The sequence below is a fragment of the Numenius arquata genome, chromosome 2 (assembly GCF_964106895.1).
Source record: "Numenius arquata chromosome 2, bNumArq3.hap1.1, whole genome shotgun sequence".
NCBI classification, from domain to species: Eukaryota; Metazoa; Chordata; class Aves; order Charadriiformes; family Scolopacidae; genus Numenius; species Numenius arquata.
The window spans coordinates 18,327,201-18,348,755 of NC_133577.1; the positions used below are offsets into that span (position 1 = coordinate 18,327,201).

At 36.5% G+C, this 21,555-nt stretch overlaps 1 protein-coding gene across 1 annotated transcript in view; it reads right to left on the reverse strand.

The window, feature by feature from the left end:
* Positions 1 to 21,555, reverse strand: part of PDE10A (phosphodiesterase 10A) — a 186,699-nt gene that overhangs the window by 38,907 nt on the left and 126,237 nt on the right. Inside the window, exons 5-8 of the mRNA XM_074168084.1 lie at positions 20,496 to 20,545; positions 5,588 to 5,728; positions 3,035 to 3,190; positions 205 to 255 (exon numbers count right to left, since the gene is read on the reverse strand). Coding sequence (XP_074024185.1) covers positions 205 to 255; positions 3,035 to 3,190; positions 5,588 to 5,728; positions 20,496 to 20,545 — 398 coding nt within the window. The remainder of the gene's footprint in view (positions 1 to 204; positions 256 to 3,034; positions 3,191 to 5,587; positions 5,729 to 20,495; positions 20,546 to 21,555) is intronic.

The following is a 21,555-nucleotide window of genomic DNA, read 5'->3' on the forward strand; positions in this document are numbered from 1 at the left end:
GTTTCTTTTTCAGTTGCAAGAGAGGAAAACTAGCTCAATGAACACCAAAAATATTAGCACATTTTTCCCAGGTTCAGGAAAGGGGCTTGAATCAATGTTTTAGTAGTGACCTCCACTTAAACTTGATCATAACCCATGTTCCTATTAATCAAGTCCTGGCAGAGGGGTTACACAATGAAAAAATGAGACAATAGCTACACTTACTTGTACTTGATGTATTGCTACTGAAGCCCATGCAAGATTTGCTGTTGCAACCTGAAACAAAAGACAAGAAAGTAACTCTGAAGAAACCTGCACATCAGTTACGCACTCGTTTTCTCTATCTAGCTGCTAAGTAAATTGTCTGAGGTGTTTTACACAGGCAGGCAGTACCAATTTGTAGGAAGACAGTTATTTTGTGAACGTCTCAGTATACTTGCAAGTGTTTCAATTTTAGTAAGGTACATTCAGCAACAAGAGAAAAAAATTCTTATTTTTTGTATCCAAAAAATGCTTACTAATGCTCTTCAGAAGCAGCGTTGGGAACCCATCAGCTCAGAAATACAACATCAAAACAAATATCCCATAAGCCATAGAAATAAAATATCCCATAATATCTTTCTGGGGCTGTATCTCTTCAGCCACAGCTATTTCCAGCTGTAAACAGGCACTGTTTCTTTCACTACCATTTTGGTGGCAGAAGAACTAGACCTGATCCCTCAGCTCAAGACTAGTGTATGACAGTTTCCAGGCAACATTTCAAACAAATGTCACGTAAACTGCAGTTAACTAAAATGTGCTACCATACATAATCTCCTGGCCTTGAAACACAGAAGCTTTATAGGAACACAGAGGACAGAAGTACAAGAGGTCTGCTGCTGCATACCCTCCTAAGATACCTTTTTTTTATTTGATTTTTTTTTAAAAAAACAGAACACATTGTACACATTTTATAAAAACCGCTGATGGTATCCAAAGGCTTTCTGAAACCTGAAAATGAAAAGAATGCTTTAGAACACTCAGAAAGTGACCTTAAAATATTTTTAATTTACTAATAAAATACTCTTATTTAGCAGCCAGTCTTTTCCAAGTAGAACATTCATGAACTTCAGTTATAGAAGGTATTTCATAGAACATAAAAGATTCATATTTGCACAGAACAATGCATGTCTGAGCCCTATCTGAACTGTAGATTGATTAATGTAATAGGATAATTTTAAAAAATAAATACATGGTGTGTAAGCAGCAGAATTAATGAAGCCCGGTTTTGTATGAATGCCTGTTCTTTGTTCTGTGAGCCCGGACACTGGCACCACCATACTAATCCAGTCCTCTACCATGACCTCTACTTATTGGTTAAAAAAAATACCAGGTGTGACACTGAGGCTGAAGCAGCATGGACTGCCTGACTAATATACATCTATGAGCATCACACGTGTGCTAGGCTACTTAGGTTACTGATAAACAGAATAATACAATTGATAAATATTGCTCGTTTTTTCCTCCCTTGGGAGGGCTAGTTTTAATATCTCTCTTGTCTGTACGTTTTCTGTTCTTTTCACAAGAATAATTCCTGTTCACTACAGCTAAACTGCTCCATGATGCATCTTGTACCACTATTGAGACAACAGTCCTGGCTAGAACTCACCCCATTTTGTCCTAACCTCTGTGTTCATGTTCTCTTCCCTGGAGAAGGGTACGGAGAGAAAAGAATGTGAGAGCCATCTTAATGTGTAGATGGGACATAACAAGGATCCTGACCCAGACATGAGAGCTAAGATACACTTCTAACACCTTTAATACAGTGATAGCCTTTGAGACAACTGCTCCATTGTCAAATTTGTTTGCACTTGGCTAACAACTCATAACTTTGGATTGACAAATGGACATGTATGGACAACATAAGTACACAGGCCTTATATAAATACACTAAACCATGCAGTGTAAAGAACAGTCATGGAAATGGGAAGATGGTTATGAATCGGAATATCTAGGTGGGGAAGCATCAGAAGGGGAAAAAAAAAGTAGAAGAGAGCTTTACGAATGGCACCTATATTAGCAAGTCATCCAGGTACCAGCACATATACACACAGTTTCTAAGAACATCTAGGTCAGGAGACAAAGTGAGTAAATCTTGATGACTCACAGAGATGAAACAGGCTAGAGAGACAAAAGATGTCATACCCTAAAGGCTAAAAAAAAGGCTGACCCAAAACTACAGCACATTGTTGTCAGCCTAGGAAAGGAACCAGGAGACATAAGGACTCAACAGCTGGCACCCCTGTCCTCCATGTCATTGCAAGGCATCCTGGAAAGACTACCTGGATATCCACATCTCTGTGTGCAGCTTTTGGAAATACCACCTGGACACACACACCTTGGTGCCTGAGAGTGTGTGGATGTAAGAATGTGAATGCAAATACATGAGCTCTCTTTTGCTCCATTTTTGTTTTAAAATAAAATCACTTTCTCCTCCTATGAGATCCAGCATTGAGACTTGCTATGCTGTTGCTACAATGTTGCAACATTATGTTCTAAAATAGAGCTAATTCACTGAGAAGCCACACCAAAAAGTCAACTACATAAAAAATAAAAAAAATCTTTCCATACTGTAAAATAAAGTTTTACTGGAAAGTTAAAATTGAGACTCAGGATAACTCAGCAGTGTCCTTTTTATATAAAATGATTTAATTTTTTGACGTTTGATTCACACTTATATTTCATTCACCTGCTCTACATTAAATTCTTTAACAATTCTCTATTGATAAAGAAATCTTGAACCTGTTTTTCCACAAAAGAACACAGGGTAAAATTCTTGAGATGTCCCTGTACTTGTATATGTAAATTTTCCCTCCTGTGTACAGGATCACTGTACAAATACAAATCACTACCTATTTTTTTCAGTAAGTAACATTCGATAAGAACCAAAATCAAGTACAAAAAAGGTAGAAAAAACATGAGAAGAGTGAGAGAAAAAACTCAGGGGTGAGGTGGGGGGGGTGGCTGAAGGGCTGACCATTGTGGGGAAGTGGGCAAAGGCTGGGCGTAAACTCACCTCTTGGTGACTAAGATGGAAAGCTTCTTTGCCTAAGTGACGGTAAAGTTCCAGGATACCAATCAGATCACCAATTGCAGTGACAATTGGCAAACACAGAACAGATTGGATACGAGTCCCTGATTCGAATCCAGTACCTTTGGGAAATCGCTCATCCTAGAAAATGTAAACATAATCTGATAAAACGTAAATATTGTAACATTAACATGAAAGAGATACTGATGTTTTCCTCCCTCTTCTGGCTCATTAAATCTGCAGGAAAATGATAAAATTCACTAAAACTCATATCTCTCAGCATAATTTACACATAGTATTAAGACATCTACTAAAAATGCAATTAAAAAGTCTCAGCATTAATTTACATATACAGATAACCTTATTGATGCAAAGTCAGAATTAGTTGTTATATTAGCCTCAGCTTTGGGTTTGTTTTTATAATAAATTTTGTCTAATCTCACCGGTACCAAACCCATCGCTTCATTGATAATGCGAGTCCAGATTAAGCAAAAATCCAAACAAACAACACTACCCCACCACCCCATTCCCCCTTAAAAAAAAAAAAAAAAAAGCCAAAGCATTTCTTATGAAGTGGACTGCTCAGACTTCAGTGTTACCAAGCAGACAACACTGCTTGCAAGAGAACAAAAATCGAAATATGAGGCTTTAGGATATTCAGAGTCATAATCCTCAATAGACTCCTGAGGAGGAAAACGTGTTCTCAAAAAATTATGTATGAGAGTCAGAATCTTTCTCCCTCCCTTGCTTATGTGTACTGAATAAGCTGGTGCAAAAGTTACAGGAAAAAAATATTAAAATAATCTAACAGCTGCTATAGAAGACCCAAATTCTTAATTTCTAGTCTACATGGGGAATGTCCAAGGCTTTATAGCTTCAATTCTCCATGTATCAAAACTCACAAAGACCTGTGAAACCACCCGGATGTTACGGTTAGTAAGGCAGTAACTAGCCTACGTGAAGTGAGAGAGACCCACATCTACCGCACATCAATCCTTCAGTCCTTTAGTACTTGAATCCTACCAGATGTTCCCTGCAGGCTGTGGTGAGGCAAGACAGACACACTTTCAAGGCTCATCAAAATCTCTCCTTTCTCAAAGAAAACAGCAAGTAATCTCTACTTTAATTACTAAGATGACAATCACTCTGAAGGGCTAGGAACAAATGACAGACAAAAAGAGCGTGGGAAGCACTTTGCAACGTGAGCCTCCTGTTTTCACTTTTTATTTCTGTCCTCCCCAAAAAAGGGCTGGCAAGTCTATCTGCAAGTGCTTCCTTTCACTGTTGAGATGCTCCAAAAATCCCCGGAAAGCAAACCATGTCACCAAAATGAATCTCTCTGTTCAGTCAATAATCCACTGATACGGTAAACCAACAAAAAAGTTCAAAACTCCTCCCCACTATCTCCCTCTGATTTTATTATGAATGTAAAATCAAAACATGCAACCTTCATATACAGGGATATTATGATATTAATTGGAAATTGCCAGTAACAATTTAAGCCCTACAGGTCTCTGAAAAAAACCCAACAATGTATAAACATATTTCTAGTCCTGGTTGTATAGAAAGTACTGGCTGTTACTGCAGTGAAAGCGACTTTTGCCTTTTGTTTTTGTGGTTCTATTTAAGTCTACTCACATTAGGCATTTAGTATTTTGTTTATAGCCTGGGTTTGCCCAATAAAGGTCATACTTTTTTTTTTTTATAACAGTAATGTCCAATTTTGGCCACAGCATCCAAAGATTGTTATTCTGGACAGAGTTCAGAAGAATAGAAAACACTGGAAGGAAAACTTAAACTTCCTTGGTGTTCTCATAACCAGCTGATCATAAAGTGTTCTCACATAAAGTACAGGTTAAATACCAGTTTGATACAATCACATAGACATGACTAGAGAATGTAGTTTTTCAAAAAAATTAAAAAGGACAGACACGCAGAGTGCCAAGAATTATCAGAATATCACCTTAGGATTTTCTGAATCTTTTTACAGACAAAGGCCTATATTTTCATATCGTTTACATGAGTGTGCCTTTGATGTAGGTCTACTGATGTTATAAGCATTCTAGCTTTACATTAGCGTAAGGAGAAGTCAAAATGCTGTCTAATAACCAGAATTCTGACTGACATTCTTGTCAGTATGAGCCATGTATTTATAATTAAATCAAACTTTGATTGCCTATGTGGAAGTTGTCTTGTTTGGGATCAGCACACTAAGTATTTCAAGACCAGGAAGACAGAAGTTTTGACTGATAGGGTTTTTTCCTCTCCAAGTGACTATAGTACAATTACTTCCCTTATCTGACAACAACAACAACAAAGGTTAAAAGACAAAAATCTCCTAAATTTACACTTAAAAATAAATGGGATATTCTGAAATTACTCCATCAAGCTAATCCAAACTTGCTAACACATTTCCTTGGTAGCAAGACAGACGTAAACTCTACCATCATACGTTCAGCTCAATAAAGATTTCAGCATCAAAATATTCACTCTAAGAACATGCCGTAGTCATCTCATTAAAAAGAGAAAGCCTTTTACCCCCAGAATATCTTCTACTAGCAACGTTTTTCTGGATCTGGCTACATAAGCAGATACTGTAGTGCCATGTGCAATGGGGCCTGCAGGAATGAGCCGTGGTTGTCCTTCTTTAGCTCCTGGTGGTGTAAATACACACAGACTCTAGTTAGAAGGAAAAAAAGAAAAAAAAAAAAAAAGATACAATCAGAAAGTGTGTTTTTTTACAGAGTTACTGAGCTACCTATATAGTGCAAAGGAATGAATAAATTAGCTTTTCTACCTCTGACAATGAAAAGTAATTGGATAAACTCCGCTTAACTGTTTGGAAATCATGAAACTCCCCCAGAAACATCTGACAATTATTGTGTAACAAAAATATTAAATAAGTCAACACCATCAGAATAAATGGGATTGCAAATATTATTTGACAAAAAGAAAATTTAACACACATATAAAGAGGTCGAACCTGACAACCTTTCTATATGCCAAGCACTCTTCAAATCTAAAATTTAATTCATTTTTGGGTGAAAGATAAACTTTGTGGAACAGCAGAGTACTGGAAAACAACAGCCTTATCACAGTCTCTTTAAAATTTTCCTTTCCTTCTCCCCTCAGACAACCTGAACAGAAGCAGTCTGTTAGTGCCAACAGATTTTAAAGTCACAAAACCACAAAACAAAAAAAACCCTGTCTACAATGCAATCGGCAGGATCGGTTCATTTCACAAGCAAAAAGTTTCAACTTCTGTTTCATTTTTCTACCTTCATCTCATTACATCCATCAATGTGTCTCCTAATGCTATGGAATCAGAGACTCTCAAAATTTTAGAGCATTTGTCACTGTCACACCCTATTCAGCATAGCAGAGCTATTACTCTTTAAACACAAGGGAATTTAGGCACATGAAGAATAAATGACATGGCAAAGGTTACACCAAGAGTTAGAACAGCAGGGATCAAATCTGTATTTCCAAGACTTCAGCTTAATGTATAAACTCTTGAGCCATCCCCACCTTAAGCATTCTTAATAGTAACACAACTAAAGCACCACCTCAGACTACCTTCTACTCCCTTCACTACCTTCTACTGGGAAATTGTATTTTCTTATTTACTATAATCAACAATCCAATTTATTTCACTGATAAATTTGTAAGATCAGGAGTATATAGAGAGAGTTCCTGTAGTAAGTAACTCTACTGCTAAATAGCTATATGAATTTAAATTATCAACTTAAAGCATATGAACTAAGATGAAACATTTTAAGCAATGACCCTTGCTAGGAATATTTTTTCTTTTTTAAATTTACATACATAATACCACAGATAGATGGCAGTGCCACCAAACTATGTATTACTAACACTCCTGGTAAGAATGGCCACATGTTGTACCACTCCTTTGTATTGATTAACTTTACTATCAGACTTTGCTTTCATTAAAGGTGTTACAAGGGTCAATTGCCCAGAATTCTAAAGCATCAAGGGTTACAATAATTAATATTAATTACATCTAATCTGTCTCCTACATTTATAATTCTAAAAGGTTTCTGAAATAGCAGACAAAAGCAGGTGGCACAGGTACTTCAGATTCCGGTAGTTCAGAATGCAGATTTGTCTTGAAAGATTGAAGAAAGAACTTTTTTAGTCTGTTCAAATAAGATTTCAGTTTAGGTTTAGCAGTAAGCAGGGAGCTTTGCACTAGAGTTGCTATTATTTAAATAATATGACATTATTTAAATAGTATGCTTATTCCTTGCAGGAAAAAAAACAACAGAAAATCTAGAAAAAAAAATATCTATGGGCATGATTCATTAAAGAAATTACGTGAAATCAGGCACTCTGAAAACAATGGCATTTCTCTTATTTCACTCTGCTAGACCTGTGAGGTCAGTATCACTCTAGCATCCGAGTACCTCACAATCTCTAACTATGCCTTATTACAACTCCCCTGTAAGTTGGGTGGTGACACTGTCCTCATTTTATAGAAACTACGATAAAAATTTGTATTTGTGTTGTTATTTTAGCTGAGGCTCCAATTACCATTTGGGTACAAACTTTACAGTTCACCACATACCTTACAGAATGCCTTGCACTATGTCTTAGAGCTAGAGCAAGCCAAACAGATCACAAGACAAAGAAAACTCAGGGGTGAAAGAAAGGAGACAGACTTCAGAGATCAATAGTTACCACTTTGGGCCCAGTGAGATCAGGTAAATTACTAAGCAGGGGCTGTTTTCTAGCATAGAATATTAAAGGTACAATCTGCATGTGAAAATTCAGCATCTACTGTCAGCTGTAGAAAATGAAGTGATGATATGAGATGTATTCTCTCATAACTATCATTTCTTTATTCAGCAAACATGAGGCACATCATAATACATACTGAACAATTGTGAAAAGAACACACTGAAATGTTCAGAGACTAAGGAGATGCAATAAAATGCACTATATGTAGGTACTCCTGCAGGGATGAAGGTACCTCAGCTGTACGGATTAACAGCATTTTGGAAGGAGAAAGTTTGACTTTATGCTGAGGGGAAAACAAATGGTCAAAGAAAGGTATGGAATTCACTGCCAAAACAAGAGTGAAGTCTATCCAAGAAGAACAGCAGTCCAATGGCTAAGGTGTTTAGTGAGTTCAAAAGAAAAACACTCAAGATTCTGACAAAACCAGTAATTGAGTATTTGCCTTGTTCTTAAGCAGAAAATCTCAAAAAGTTCAGCCAGACAAGGCAGAGAGTTTTCCATCCAGGTATTCATTTGCTAATATTGTGATACAGATTAGAATTAAACTACCTTAAAAGAGCTGCCACATACTATTTTAGCTCTGACTACTCATTTCAGCATATTTATTTTATAGGCCTCACGCAGTTAGTAGGAAAGATACTTCTTCCATGGAGTACCTCTACTGAACGTGCATGGTATTTACTCCATTTTGATGTCTTGTATTACGGTACAAGTGCCTGAAGTCTTGAAATTTTCTGTTTAGTCTGATCCCAAACCTCAACCTTATTCTTCAAACCCATTTACACTAGCAGCTTCTTTAAAGAGTGGCCTTTAGCAGTGAAAGACACTGGAAAAGTCAAAATGTTTACTTTCCATATGAACTACAAGAATGTGGTACCAAAAAAAAAAAAGCAACAAACACACACACACAAAACCCAAACAAAAAGCATTAAATTAGTACACTGAATCTGCCAGAACAAGCATGCTGAGTTTACCAGAATAAAAAGCTCCACATATTCTTACTTTCTTATAACCTAATAAAGACACATATAATTCTTAAATGAAAACATAGTTTCATAGTTACTTGCCATCGTATGCTTCAGTTTCATGTTTTTACATGCATTTAAATAAAATGAAAAAGAACATTTTACATAACTGACCCAAGAAAAGCACCCCATGATCTGAAAAAAGTACATTATTCTAGCAAAACTGAAGAAACCACAGTTCATTATTTATTTAAATCAGTGGTCTGATATAAAATATTTTTTAAAAAAAATCAAAGAAGCTAGTAAAAGGTTTAGGATATAAAGTGTATAAAAATACTGAGATACTTATCTTCACAAATGTTTGACCGGCTACGCTATATGTTTATAGGAAAAAGATTTACTAGTTAAAAAGTATTTTCTTTTACAGTAGGAACAGTAACACTATAATGTATTCAATACTGAAAAAGTGGTTCATATTGCAGAGTATTGCAAAATGTAGGAGACGAAACGCAATGTTTAAAGTCTGAATTATGTAGTCTAAGTAGTGGAATGAGACAAATTAAATTAACAGGACACTGGAGACTAAAGCTGATCTCTCTAAAGATTAACGCTTTTATTCACACTATCCTTCTTACTTTTTCTTAAGACATATTTGGTTCCTCATGCCAAGATAGCAGTGTGTGACGCTCAACAAAGTAGCTGTGTTATTTAAATTACATGTATAAAATGTGCTTTTCCACACTGGTGTCCTGAGTCATGCCCATAACTAAATATAAAACAATGCACAAATCCTTCTCTTCTCAGAAACAGCCTCTCAAAACAAAATACAAGGGGGGGAAAAAAAAAAAAAAACAAAAAAACAACTGAATGGCCACTTTCACCAGGAAACAAAGAACTCGCTTCTTCCACACATACATATTTTTCTCCAGAAAAGACCTTAATTGGATCTTCAACAGCCAAAAAACTTTGTGGACACCATGATGTGTTGCTGGTAAGAGTTGCTTTTGCCAGCACAGTCTTTCCTGTGTCCTTGTGTATCAGTTTGACTGGTAAACCCCTGTGTTGCTACCACCATGAAGTACTGCTGTGAATAGCCATCCCTATATTGGACAAAGCTCATGGACATTATTTTACTTCCAGTGATAAAGAGAGCTTTGCAGAAGTAATCCCATTCTGCCCACTGCTAAGGGCTCAGTGATCAAAAAACTCTTCAAACTACCCAGTAGATTCTAAATTTGCCACTCTCCCTCCTCCTCTGTACAGGTAGAGAAGTATGACTGCACAAGGACAGACCTCCACTTAGACCTCAAAAAACAACCCATGATCTCCAAGGCCATGGAACAATTGATAACCTTATCCTTAACATGCAACACTATTAAAAAGAAGGGCAAATTTTCTCATAACCACATATAAAATGCAATTAGTCCATAAGCCTTTCCCATTCCATGTTGACTTTATACATACACCTAATCAAGTTTCCTGACTCCTGATACATTCCACATATGATCATTTTAAATCTGAATGAGCTTAAACATTTATTGCCAATTAAGGACGTGGAACTTTCTCAAGGTTTGCTGAGGTTTTGTTAATAAAGCTTTTGAATCTGACAAGCCATCAATGGCAAGGTCAGCCAAACAAAATGCAGTCAGAACAAAAAAGCTGTGCTGTGCTCTACTACAGCATGTTACTGAAATAATCTCTGAGGCATCCCACAGACACAGCTTTAATAGAATCTCTTTAATTACCACTGTCCAAAACAACCAGGTTTTCACCTATCCAGCTCACGTTTCCTGTTTTTCCTTTTGCTTAAGAAAATACATATAAAATAAAATGTACTGTAGCAATAATAAAATTTGGGAGTCACTTACTCTCTTCTAACCATGAATCACTCCAGCATTCTTTTAATTTGCAAATGCAAACTCAAATCATCTTTCACCAGCTCAAAGGGTAATTAGAAATGTTCCCATGCAGACATCAGATATATTGTATACAGCTTCACAAGTAAATGAAGAAATGGATGGATTTGGCCCTTTCAAATTACTTGCATTTGTTTATGGAGTTCTCGACACAGGAAGGACATGGACCTGTTGGAAAGGGTCCAGAGGAGGGCCATGAAAATGTTCAGATGGCTCGAGCATCTCTCCTACGAAGACAGGCTGAGAGAGTTGGGGTTGTTCAGCCTGGAGAAGAGAAGGCTCTGGGGAGACCTTATAACAGCCTTCCAGTACCTGAAGGGGGCCTACAGGAGAGATGGGGAGGGACTCTTTATCAGGGAGTGCAGTGATAGGACAAGGGGTAATGGTTTTAAATTGGAAGAGGGGAGATATAGATTAGATACTAGAAATAAATTCTTTACTGTGAGGGTGATGAGACAGTGGAACGGGTTGCCCAGAGAAGTTGTGGATGCCCCATCCCTGGAAGTGTTCAAGACCAGGCTGGATGTGGCTTTGAGCTACCTGGTGTAGCGGGAGGTGTCCCTGTCCATGGCAGGGGGGTTGGAGCTGGATGACCTTTAAAGGTCCCTTCCAACTCTAACCATTCTATGATTCTATGATGAAAAACAGACTAATAGTTTGCATTTCTGGTAATGACACTGAACTGTGATTAATAATCAAAATAAGGAATCAATGGATTTTCAATTACAACTTGAACAATATATAGTCAATAAAAAAGGAAACATGAGAATATAAAGTCCCATAATTTTCCAAATACAATAATGATAACTCAGAAAGCAGTAAAAGAAGAAAGCTGAGGAGACAGCAGGATGCCTGCGCACTGCTCACAGTATCTTTTGCTGCTATAACCCCTTGCAGTAAGAATCGTCAGTATCAGAAGCAGATAAACATGAATAGCTCTTTACTGACATTGTAATGTCACTTTCTCTCTCCTGGCAAAAGTTAAGCAATAAAAGATATCTATTGTAGACAGAGCATTACATATCTCTACTGCCAATGAGGAAGAAGGCAACCAAGACGGGAGAGTAACTCTGGGTTTCATAAACTACCAAAAGAGCAAATGTTGGCTTGGAGAGCGAATCCTCTAGAAACTGGCACCCAGCAGCCCAAGGGATCCTGCAATTCCCTATTTTGATGTGTTTCCTCTCCTTCCAGACATAGACATCATCTCTTTACCTACAACAAACACAACTGCCCTACTACTAATCTTTTTCCAACAATTTCCATATGGTGATGGACTTCTTTCTTTAAATATAGTTAGGCACAGGAACACTGAAGTCTGACACCAGAAACCTATACCTTGTTGGAACCTCAAAGCACACGAGGCGTTTCCTTTCCTGCGCTCTATGACACGACAGATTGTTCCAGCTGGGCCCAAAATCTTCAAAATGATTCCTTCCCCACTAGTTTAATCTCTTAATTCACTTTTATAGTCTCCAACAAAAAAAATTCCTTTGAATTTTGACTGATGTTACAGTGTGGCTTGGAATCCCCTTAAGGCCCAATTGTCGCCACAGAGAGCAAGAGGTGGTTAAAAAAGACAAACTGAAACAAAACAGAAAGTCCAAAACAAATGAAAACCATAACAAAAGTTCAACCACTGGCGAATACAGACAAATGTAACAAAATTCACCCTTTCATATTTCATAGGCACTTTAGGTATAGGGAATACATTGTAATTTCTATTGTCTTTTTAAAATGCTAATATATTAACAAGTCTTCCAGTCTACAGGAATGCAGAATGATGTACACTGTAATCAGTTCTTGAGGGTTATTAACATGACAGCATTCTCAATTCACAGCTAAACACAGCAAACTTGGCTTTCGGATACATAACGAAATAAGTAGATATCCAATAAGCTGTAATACCATGGCTTTTGATGCTCTTTGTTTGGTGCCATGCACAGTCTGTTGAAATTTTGGAGTAATTTATCTTGAACCTCTTTACTCTGGCTGAAAAAACCCTCATTACTGTTCGTTTGTAACAGCTAAGAGCATGCACATGAAGAATTACTGATGTTCATCTTGTCATGCTGTCATAACTTGGCCTCACAGTTGTTTTTTCTAGTGAAAACATAATGCTTGACAGAGGAAGCAGACTAAAACCCCAGTAAAAGAAAAGATGAGGAGTAGCTGCTCAAGTCTCATAACACAGTACCACCAGCACCTCCTGACAGATATTCTTACAGTGATAAGAAAGTACCTACAGTTTTCAGGTGCTTTCAGACTTTGGCTCTTTTGATGAAGAGGTCAACTACAGGCGTAATTGATGCTACTTTTCTAGTGGCTGTTGGTGTGCAGCCCATGGGAATCTGGCACAACACCAAATCCCAACCTACAGAGGCTAGAAACCATTGAACTAACTACATAAAGTTTGCCAGGGTTGGATTTTAACTGAAAACATATATTGCTTACTAAGCAAATACCAATCATGAACCAATTTTTCTAAAATTTCTTTGCAGAAAAGAGGTCTGGATAAGAATCAGGTTTAATGATTAGAATGAGGGTTAAAGTACACATGACAAACATTCCATTAACAAACTGTTTTGGTGGTAAGGGTGACTGGATCCTGATCTAGTTTCTTCCTCAGTGAATTTTGCTGATAAAGCTGGCCTTAAAAATTCTTAATGGAAAATCATTTAATATTCAAATGACATTAAATGAAAGCCTTAATACTAAAGCACTGCTCTATGAATTGATGTTTGGAAAAAGAAAAAAACATTAAAAGAGAAATGGGAATTAAGCAAGTTGATATTAGGTGAGCTTAGCGGTTTTGGCTCCTTACATTCTTTTCTGTTTATTAACATTAGAAGAGTTTTACTCTTGGTAAAGGGGTTAACAACCTATATGTAAGATCACACAGCCTAACGATAAAATTATTTGAAGATAGGCATAAAGGCTGTGCCCTAAGGCCAGGGCTTTCTTCAGGAATAGAACTCATCACAACAAGCAATAATGACAATTAATTTGGAAAGTATCCACAGGCAAAACCCATGAATTTGTAAACTGGCTGAAGAAGTAGCCCTTTACTACCATGCTAAAATCTTAAAGAGCTATGGGCAATTATGTCCTGGGTTTAAACACAAGCGCAGCAGTCCTACTACATGAAGCACACAGGGATAAAAGTAGTAAAAAAAAACCCCAAACCAGCAAACCAACAACTATCTCTATTGTTTATAACAAACTTCTAATTTCCTTCTTGATAACTGACAGTGTACTTGACAAGAGATTTGCATTCTTAAGTACGTAGTATGTACAAATGTTGGATACTTGTGAAATGAGACGACACAATTATATGCTGTAAAACAACCAGTAGTTCTGGCTTGGGTTGGGTTTTTTTAATGTTCTCATCCTTCTGAATGGTTTCAACTTCTAACTGCACTTAATTCCTGGAAACTTTCCCGTTGATTTACACAACTGAAAACCACCACAGGCATTATAACAGTTCATTGACATAGAAAATTAAGTTGACATACCTCTCTCCCATCCCTTCCATTTTAAGGCATTGGCAGCTAAGCATTTTTCTGAAAGATATTCATCCAGACAGTTCTCAAACATCTCCAGGGATGAGGGTCCCTGAGCTTTCACAAGCAACACACTGTATTTTGTCATTACAGCCACAACCGGGAAGTTTTCCTAATGCCAATTCAATCCCACTACTTCTTGCCCTACACTCCATAGGTATGGTGAGGAGATGATTCCCTTCCTCTCTGCCTTATCGAGGCCTATCTTCACCCCTCAACTTTCTGTTGTTTAGACTAAGCAATACCAGTTCTTTTGTTTCCTGATGATTCTCCCTGCTCTCTCCTGGACTCACTTCAGCTCCTCTGATTTTTTCTTAAAAGTGATGCGCTTAAACCAGACATATTATTCCACCTGAGACCTTAGCAGTGGACAGAGGAATGGGAAAATTACTTTACACAAAGGCTAGATTTCTGCTTCTGCTACATACAACAGTGTCTTTTCTTCTTCTTACTGCAATAATATTGCTGAGTCATGTTTACCTTCAAATTCACTGCAAACCCCAGAATCTTTCTTAAAGTCATCAACTGCCCTACACAGAGAGAGGCAATCTATAGAGAGCTCAGTGTCCTCACTGAATCATTTTCCAGTTTCTTCAAGCCATTTTCCCAAGATCATTTTGAATTCTAATCCACCCCTACAAACACATCTGTAGTCCTTCCCAATTTCACATAATATGCAAATCTAATAAGCCAATATTCTTCCTTCACCCATGCATTAACAAATATCCTCAGCAAAACTAGATCCAGGATAAATCCTTGAGGATTTATGCAAGAGACCCTCCGATTCCAACAGTGAACCACAAACAACTAGTCTGTTTAGTTTTCTAACCAGTTCTGCATTCTATCTATAGTATATTCAACATGACCATAGTCCACAAGTCCATTTACATGAATATTAAATGAAACAGAACCCATCTTTCACTAAAATATATCCTAACAGTTATTTATCTAATTTCTTTCAGTTTGATAATTTGTTGACTCAAAGTTAAACTCTGACACTATAACTCATCAACAGCTTTCACTCTCTGTGAAGTATCACTATTCACTGGCAAATAAACAAGCAACAGATTTCTTCCACTCTATATAAAAAAAGAGTACGTGATGTTAGAATTGATTCAAGGATAGAGACCAAAATTTTCTGAATTGACTTGCAGCTAGAAGGGTTTCACCTGGAAACAAGTTTAAAAGACTGAAATCAGAGACGTCTATACACTCAAAATAATGTACCTTTGCCTGGCACAAAAACCTGAGACAGTTAGCAAGTAGTAAATGTTTTTGTCTTGGTTCTTAGTAATTCAAATCATCCACCCCACAAATTCACTAGGTGGCACTGCCCATCAAGCTGCAACAATTTCTGCATGATCAGAAATTCTAGACTATCTTAATAAGATACACCCTGAAGCACAGAGTATGTGCACATATTTGTGGCCTCACATAATTATTTTCTTACAATAAAGCTATTGGAAACTTCTATCTGAAGCAAGGATGATCTGTTTGTCAACACAATGTGCAGTTTCAGGAAGAACCAAGTAACACTCAAAAGACTTAGTAAAAGCTACTTTAAGTGATGTCTATGAAATTTGAAGTCATACATCTTTACGGAGGAATCACAATGTAATCATGAGGTGAATTACTCACACAAATAAGGACTATAAACAAGAAGCATCTGAAGAATCAGATAATATAATAATATGTTAGAAACTCTTTAGTTTAGATAAGTATTTCAGAAATGCTGCCTTGTAAAGATGTCAGTTTATGGGCTTAGATCCATGCTCAGCTAGCATGGTACTTAGGCACATTGATTTACACACACAGACCATCCAATACGAGAATTTCAGTAAATTCTAGTGTCATGTTTGACGATGATATTCAATTAAGGTCATAACATGAGAATTATGAACTAGGTATTCATCTGCATAAGGAATAAAACAGAAAACTGAAATAAAGTCAAGTCCTTGGCTGGAGAGCTGTGAAACACCACTGTTTGATTTGCTAGTGTTTCTGGTCTCCTATGTCCAGTATTTGCAAAATGGCCATTACGTACTTTAAGAAGTATAGAATCATAGAATGGTTAGAGTTGGAAGGGACCTTAAAGATCATCGAGTTCCAACCCCCCTGCCATGGGCAGGGACACCTCCACTAGAGCAGGTTGCTCAAAGCCCCATCCAGTCTGGCCTTGAACGCTTCCAGGGATGGGGCATCCACAACTTCCCTGGGCAACCTGTTCCAGTGCTTCACTACCCTTACAGTAAAGAATTTCCTCCTAATATCTAATCTAAATCTCCCCTCTTCCAATTTAAAACCATTACCCCTTGTCCTGTCACTACATCTCCTGACAAGGAGTCCCTCTCCAGCTCTCCTGTAAGTACCTTAAGAATAAATAATTTTATTTGCATAACACCACTAACCCACGAAGAAAGACGATTTCTTAGATCTGGAAAAAGCTCAAGAACCAGAGGCAGTATGGGCACAGGTCTGTTCAGATCATTTGACCCTGATAAGGAAGCAATATTTTTTCTAGTACTTGAATATCTTGCAATGCATTCTATCATATGTAGAGCATCTGCAAAATAGATTCTGATGCACAGGGAAACTTTATGGGGAAGGAAGGAGTTGGGCATGTGAGTGGTACTTACCTGCTTGGGGGCAATCATTTGAAAAGCAGAATCATACTATGAGAACACCCTTAGCAAGGAGGGTGACGAGTGCTAGCACTCCCAAGCAATTTGAACAACCAGAAGGTTGCTAAAATAACTGAACTAGTCACACTCGTTCTGGCACCAATTCTGGGTATACTTGTATAAAGAAACGCCCTGTAACCTGCAAATGGTGCAGCATCTTCCATTTCAAGCAAATTCACTCAAGTAAAGATCCTGAAGACATTCAACCGGACCTGTCAGCCAGAAGCTACCTTGTCCTTATGTTGTTATCCAACTCTAATACAAGTCAAGATATAGTATACTTCAAAAGAGAGAAACAAAATAAGGCCATAAAGAAACTTTATATAGGGGCAGGTATTTTATCGAACTCACATTTGTACCGTTAAACTCCAAAGGAATTTTTTCTAAAACAAGGTCCTCTTTAAAGGCCAGTGTATTGTCTATGTTTTGCAAAAAGAAGACGAGCAGAATGCTCGTCTAGAATGCTCGCTAGAAAGAATCTATGGCTTTTCTTTACATTAAGCATGTTTGCTTTCAGTTCTAATATAGTTTATATATAAGGGAAGTGCTGCCCATATTAAAAATTGCATCAAAGAAAGATTTAGAATGAATTCTTAGGAACCCATGGGAAAAAAAAAAATTGCAATGATATGGCAATTCGCTCAGCATTAAAAAATAAAAGCACATAGTATGCAGTCATCATTTGCTGGTTTTCATTTTGTAAATATCTACGATTTCTGTAAAAGGAAGTTATCTTCTATCCTAATTAGAAACTCACTATTTAATCTAGGCTAAAGGTAGTTATGGAAATCTCATATTGCAAAAACGTTTGTTAGCTGAGATTAACGTGTCAAGATTCTCAAATTTGGATTTCTTTAAACAGACAGAAACCTATACAAATTTACAGCAGGAGCTGAAATGAAGTAGAGTTAGTGCTTTTGTTTCCGTTTTGATCTTAAGGTCCCTTATACAATATAGTCAGAACACACATCACTAAACGTTACAAAATCATTTGGGAGAAAGTAGGTATCTACTTATAACAGGACTCCTCCATCTTACACAACCCCCTCCCAGTACCTAATTGTCAAAAAGACATATACACACATTCCAGAAAAGCTGTATTCAGGCACAAAATACTTCTTTGAAAGCATGGTGGAAATAATCAGGTCTAGTTCTGAAACACAAGGGTGCTGACTGGATAAATACAAGCAGATTTATGTATATTTCTCAAGCTAACAAACAAAAAGCCAAATGCTAAAATTGGGGAAAAAAAAAAAAAGTTTTGCAAATGCAGCAAAACTAAGTCACAAACCAAGCACCAAAAAACTAAGTCACCAAAAAACAGAAGCCATTCTTCAACATGTGGCCACAAGGTGCTCAGCAACTACTCTGTCCAGGCTAATGCTGCAGTTCTGTACAATTTTTGAAAATTCAGCTTAAAGAATTAGCTCCTTTCTGTCCTTTATGTTATGCAGAATCTTCTTGTTCTCATTTAAAAAAATAAATAAAAATACATTGCCAGTATTTGCTGGACAATGGCTGATCTCACTTGGACACATCCTTCAAATTAAATATTGAAGAGACAAAGACACCCAAATTAATTTTGAATGGCAACTTCTTACAAAAAGTAAGCTAATGCATTACCATTTAGTTGCAAGACTCCTATCATGAGTCTGGCCCAAAGCCCACTAATGTGAATGGAAAATCTCACACTAACTTCAAAGAACTTGGGATCAGACTCTTTAATAACTACATTGTCGTGGTTTTGACAGAACATTCCATTTTCACGGATGCAGCTACATAGCAGTGGTTAATAAAATCAATGTGTGTTTTTAGTGGTTGGAACTTTTTTTCAGGAAAGAGTTACATTGGGAAGCAAATAGATTCAACTGCCCAATAGGCTATTAAAAAAAAAAGGAAAAAAAAAAAGGAAAAAAAAAAAAGCTTAAGGTCATAAAGCACCCAGGCCCTCAAGGTATCAGAAGACTGGGAAGAATCCCATATTATGCCACACTAATCTAATAGAGAATTCTTACTATGGTGAGGTTTTTCCTAGGTCTCAAGCTGTACAGTTAATTTTAATGTAATCTTTTACAAAGCATTTAGAGCTGAAATGCTCAGCTGGCGTACAGTTACAGCCACTGAAGCTGGCCAGCGCTGTGCATTCAGAACGGATGGCTGCACTTCCTGCAAGTTCTGCCTTTGGCAGCAGGAGAAAGCTCTTTGGTGACTGTTTGCATCACCCCCAACCCACGACAATGGTCGCTGTCACCTACTAATGAGAACCAAAGATTGCATTCACAAAGGATGAACATGTTACTTAAATTACACCCCTTAGTGAAAGGGTTATGAAAAATATATGCTATTTACATACTTACAGAACTCATTCAGAGCAGATCCAATTTCTGAATAATAATACGGGTTACTTTTATTATACGAAATAATCATTAAATGAAAAAAAAAATGCAAACCCCATTCAAACCCCATTTCCATTTCTTTTCAGAAATTTCTGTATGGGTCTTCTTCCACATCCTTCAAATTAGACACTATCTTTTTCTGAATATGTAAAAAAAAAAAAAAAAAAAAAAAATCACACTCAAGGCTCAAGTCACCTGCAGGTTTGTACATCTTCAATCCTCTTTCCATTATTTTGAAAATGTCATTCTTTCTCTTTTTCTGAATTCAATTATTTCACAAAAAGCAAAGGAAATTGTCTAACGGACTATACAAAAATAAACTATTAAAAGTGGCTGTGTAGAGTAAGGAAACAAAAACAATGAGAAAAATATTTTCCTCTGTAGTCGTTTTTCAGTAAGAAAAGTTTAATTTGTTTCTTGAACCAATGAAAGACATAAAACTTCTGACAAATTTTGACTGAGTTGATGGAACTGACTGAAGTATGAACTGCATTTCCTTCTCTGTAGCCATTTGAAGTAACTACAAAATCTTGCATAACAGTAACTGCACAAATTAATCCGGATAGAAAAAAAAGGTAATGCGTTCTAAAGGCCAAATAACCCAGTAAATATTTGTCTCACTCTTATTCAAATTATTACATCAGAAACCAATTTCAGTTATACATTTAAAATGTACAATATATTTTATGCTAGTTAAAATCTACATCTGAAATTTACATTATCTCACTATGAAGTTGCAGCTGGCAGTTAACAGAAGACCCGATAACATTTAAAAAAAAAAAAAAATCAGAGAGATAACTAGATGAAAAGAATATGCTATGCAGAGAGTAAAGTCAACTTAATTTTTCTGTTTGTTAAAGATAATTAATAATGGGGCTGAATTGCAAGTTAAGTTGCTAATATCAGAGAAAAAACAGCACTACTGCCAAATCTTTTTTTAAAAAAATAAAAGGCCGAGGATCTAAATGCAGGAAACATTTTTTCATTACCACTATGTTCAATAAACTTCTGTTTTACAGAAATAAAGATAACATAAAGTTAATATTCAGCAATCGGGTAACATTTCCTGCTAAATGATGTGCAAAATAAAATCAAAATATCATTGTCAAATTGAAAAATGCACTTGTAACTGTAGAGAAAAGCAGCATCTTAATCCAGTATACTTACATTATTGCATTCTCCCAGGAAATATAGTGCAAATCCATCAGCTTTTGTAGCTGCCAAAACAATAATAAAAAAAAAATAATTATACTCACAGCAGGAAATCGAACTTACACAAGATCTCTGAGGTGAACCCACAGATTCAATTCCACTTAGGACAAACATATAAAATTCTAATGGTGAAGGTCTATTGCTGTGTCCCTTGAAACTTGCCAGACTCTACAAAGTTAGAGGTACAAAATAATTCTTGTTTTCCCCATTGTCATTTACTACATTCTAAAAGATAATTAGAAACAATCCCTTTATACATCTTATTCCAATGCCTAATGTTTGCAAATTCAAATTAATTCACAGACAGTATAGAAGTAACATAAGAACACATATTTACAATATAATCAGCCAGATAATATTATAATTTCCATGAGTAAAATAACTACCATTCATAGATGGTAAGCTGTATTTGTCCTTACCTTAAGATAGAAAATTATGGGAAAATAAAATGTTGTAAATATTGCCATAAAAACATGTTTAAAAACAAACTGTTTCTATTTTCTGCACCTGCTCCATATTAAAAACACTGACATACACCAGAAAATTTGCACTTGTCAGATTTCTGACAATTCAAACTGTTGTATGAAACAGGGTAAAGTCCAGTGATCTTAAACTTTTGAGTTGAAGGAAACCAACCATTCTAACACTGCTAAAATGAAAACTCTCAAAATCAGAAGAGGATACAGCAGTTAATGTTTTTTTACCCCCTTTACAGAACAGACTTTGGTACTTTGAGTGTACGTCTGTCTGTCTTTTCAACAGTTAATAAACATTCTAACCAGTAAATGTACATATCTGACACCCGGGTTTTATGAATGAAGACGAGAATCCATTCAGTACATTTGAGGGGAGTGATTATACTCATGTGTGATGAAATCAATTGTCTTTCTGCATTTCTTTGACAAAAGGAAAAAAATCCCACTGTATAGTTACTTGTTTATTGCCAACTGTTTATTGCTCACTGTAACAGCAGTGAGAGTTCAGAGCACGCTAATTTGCATTCAGATTTTAAATC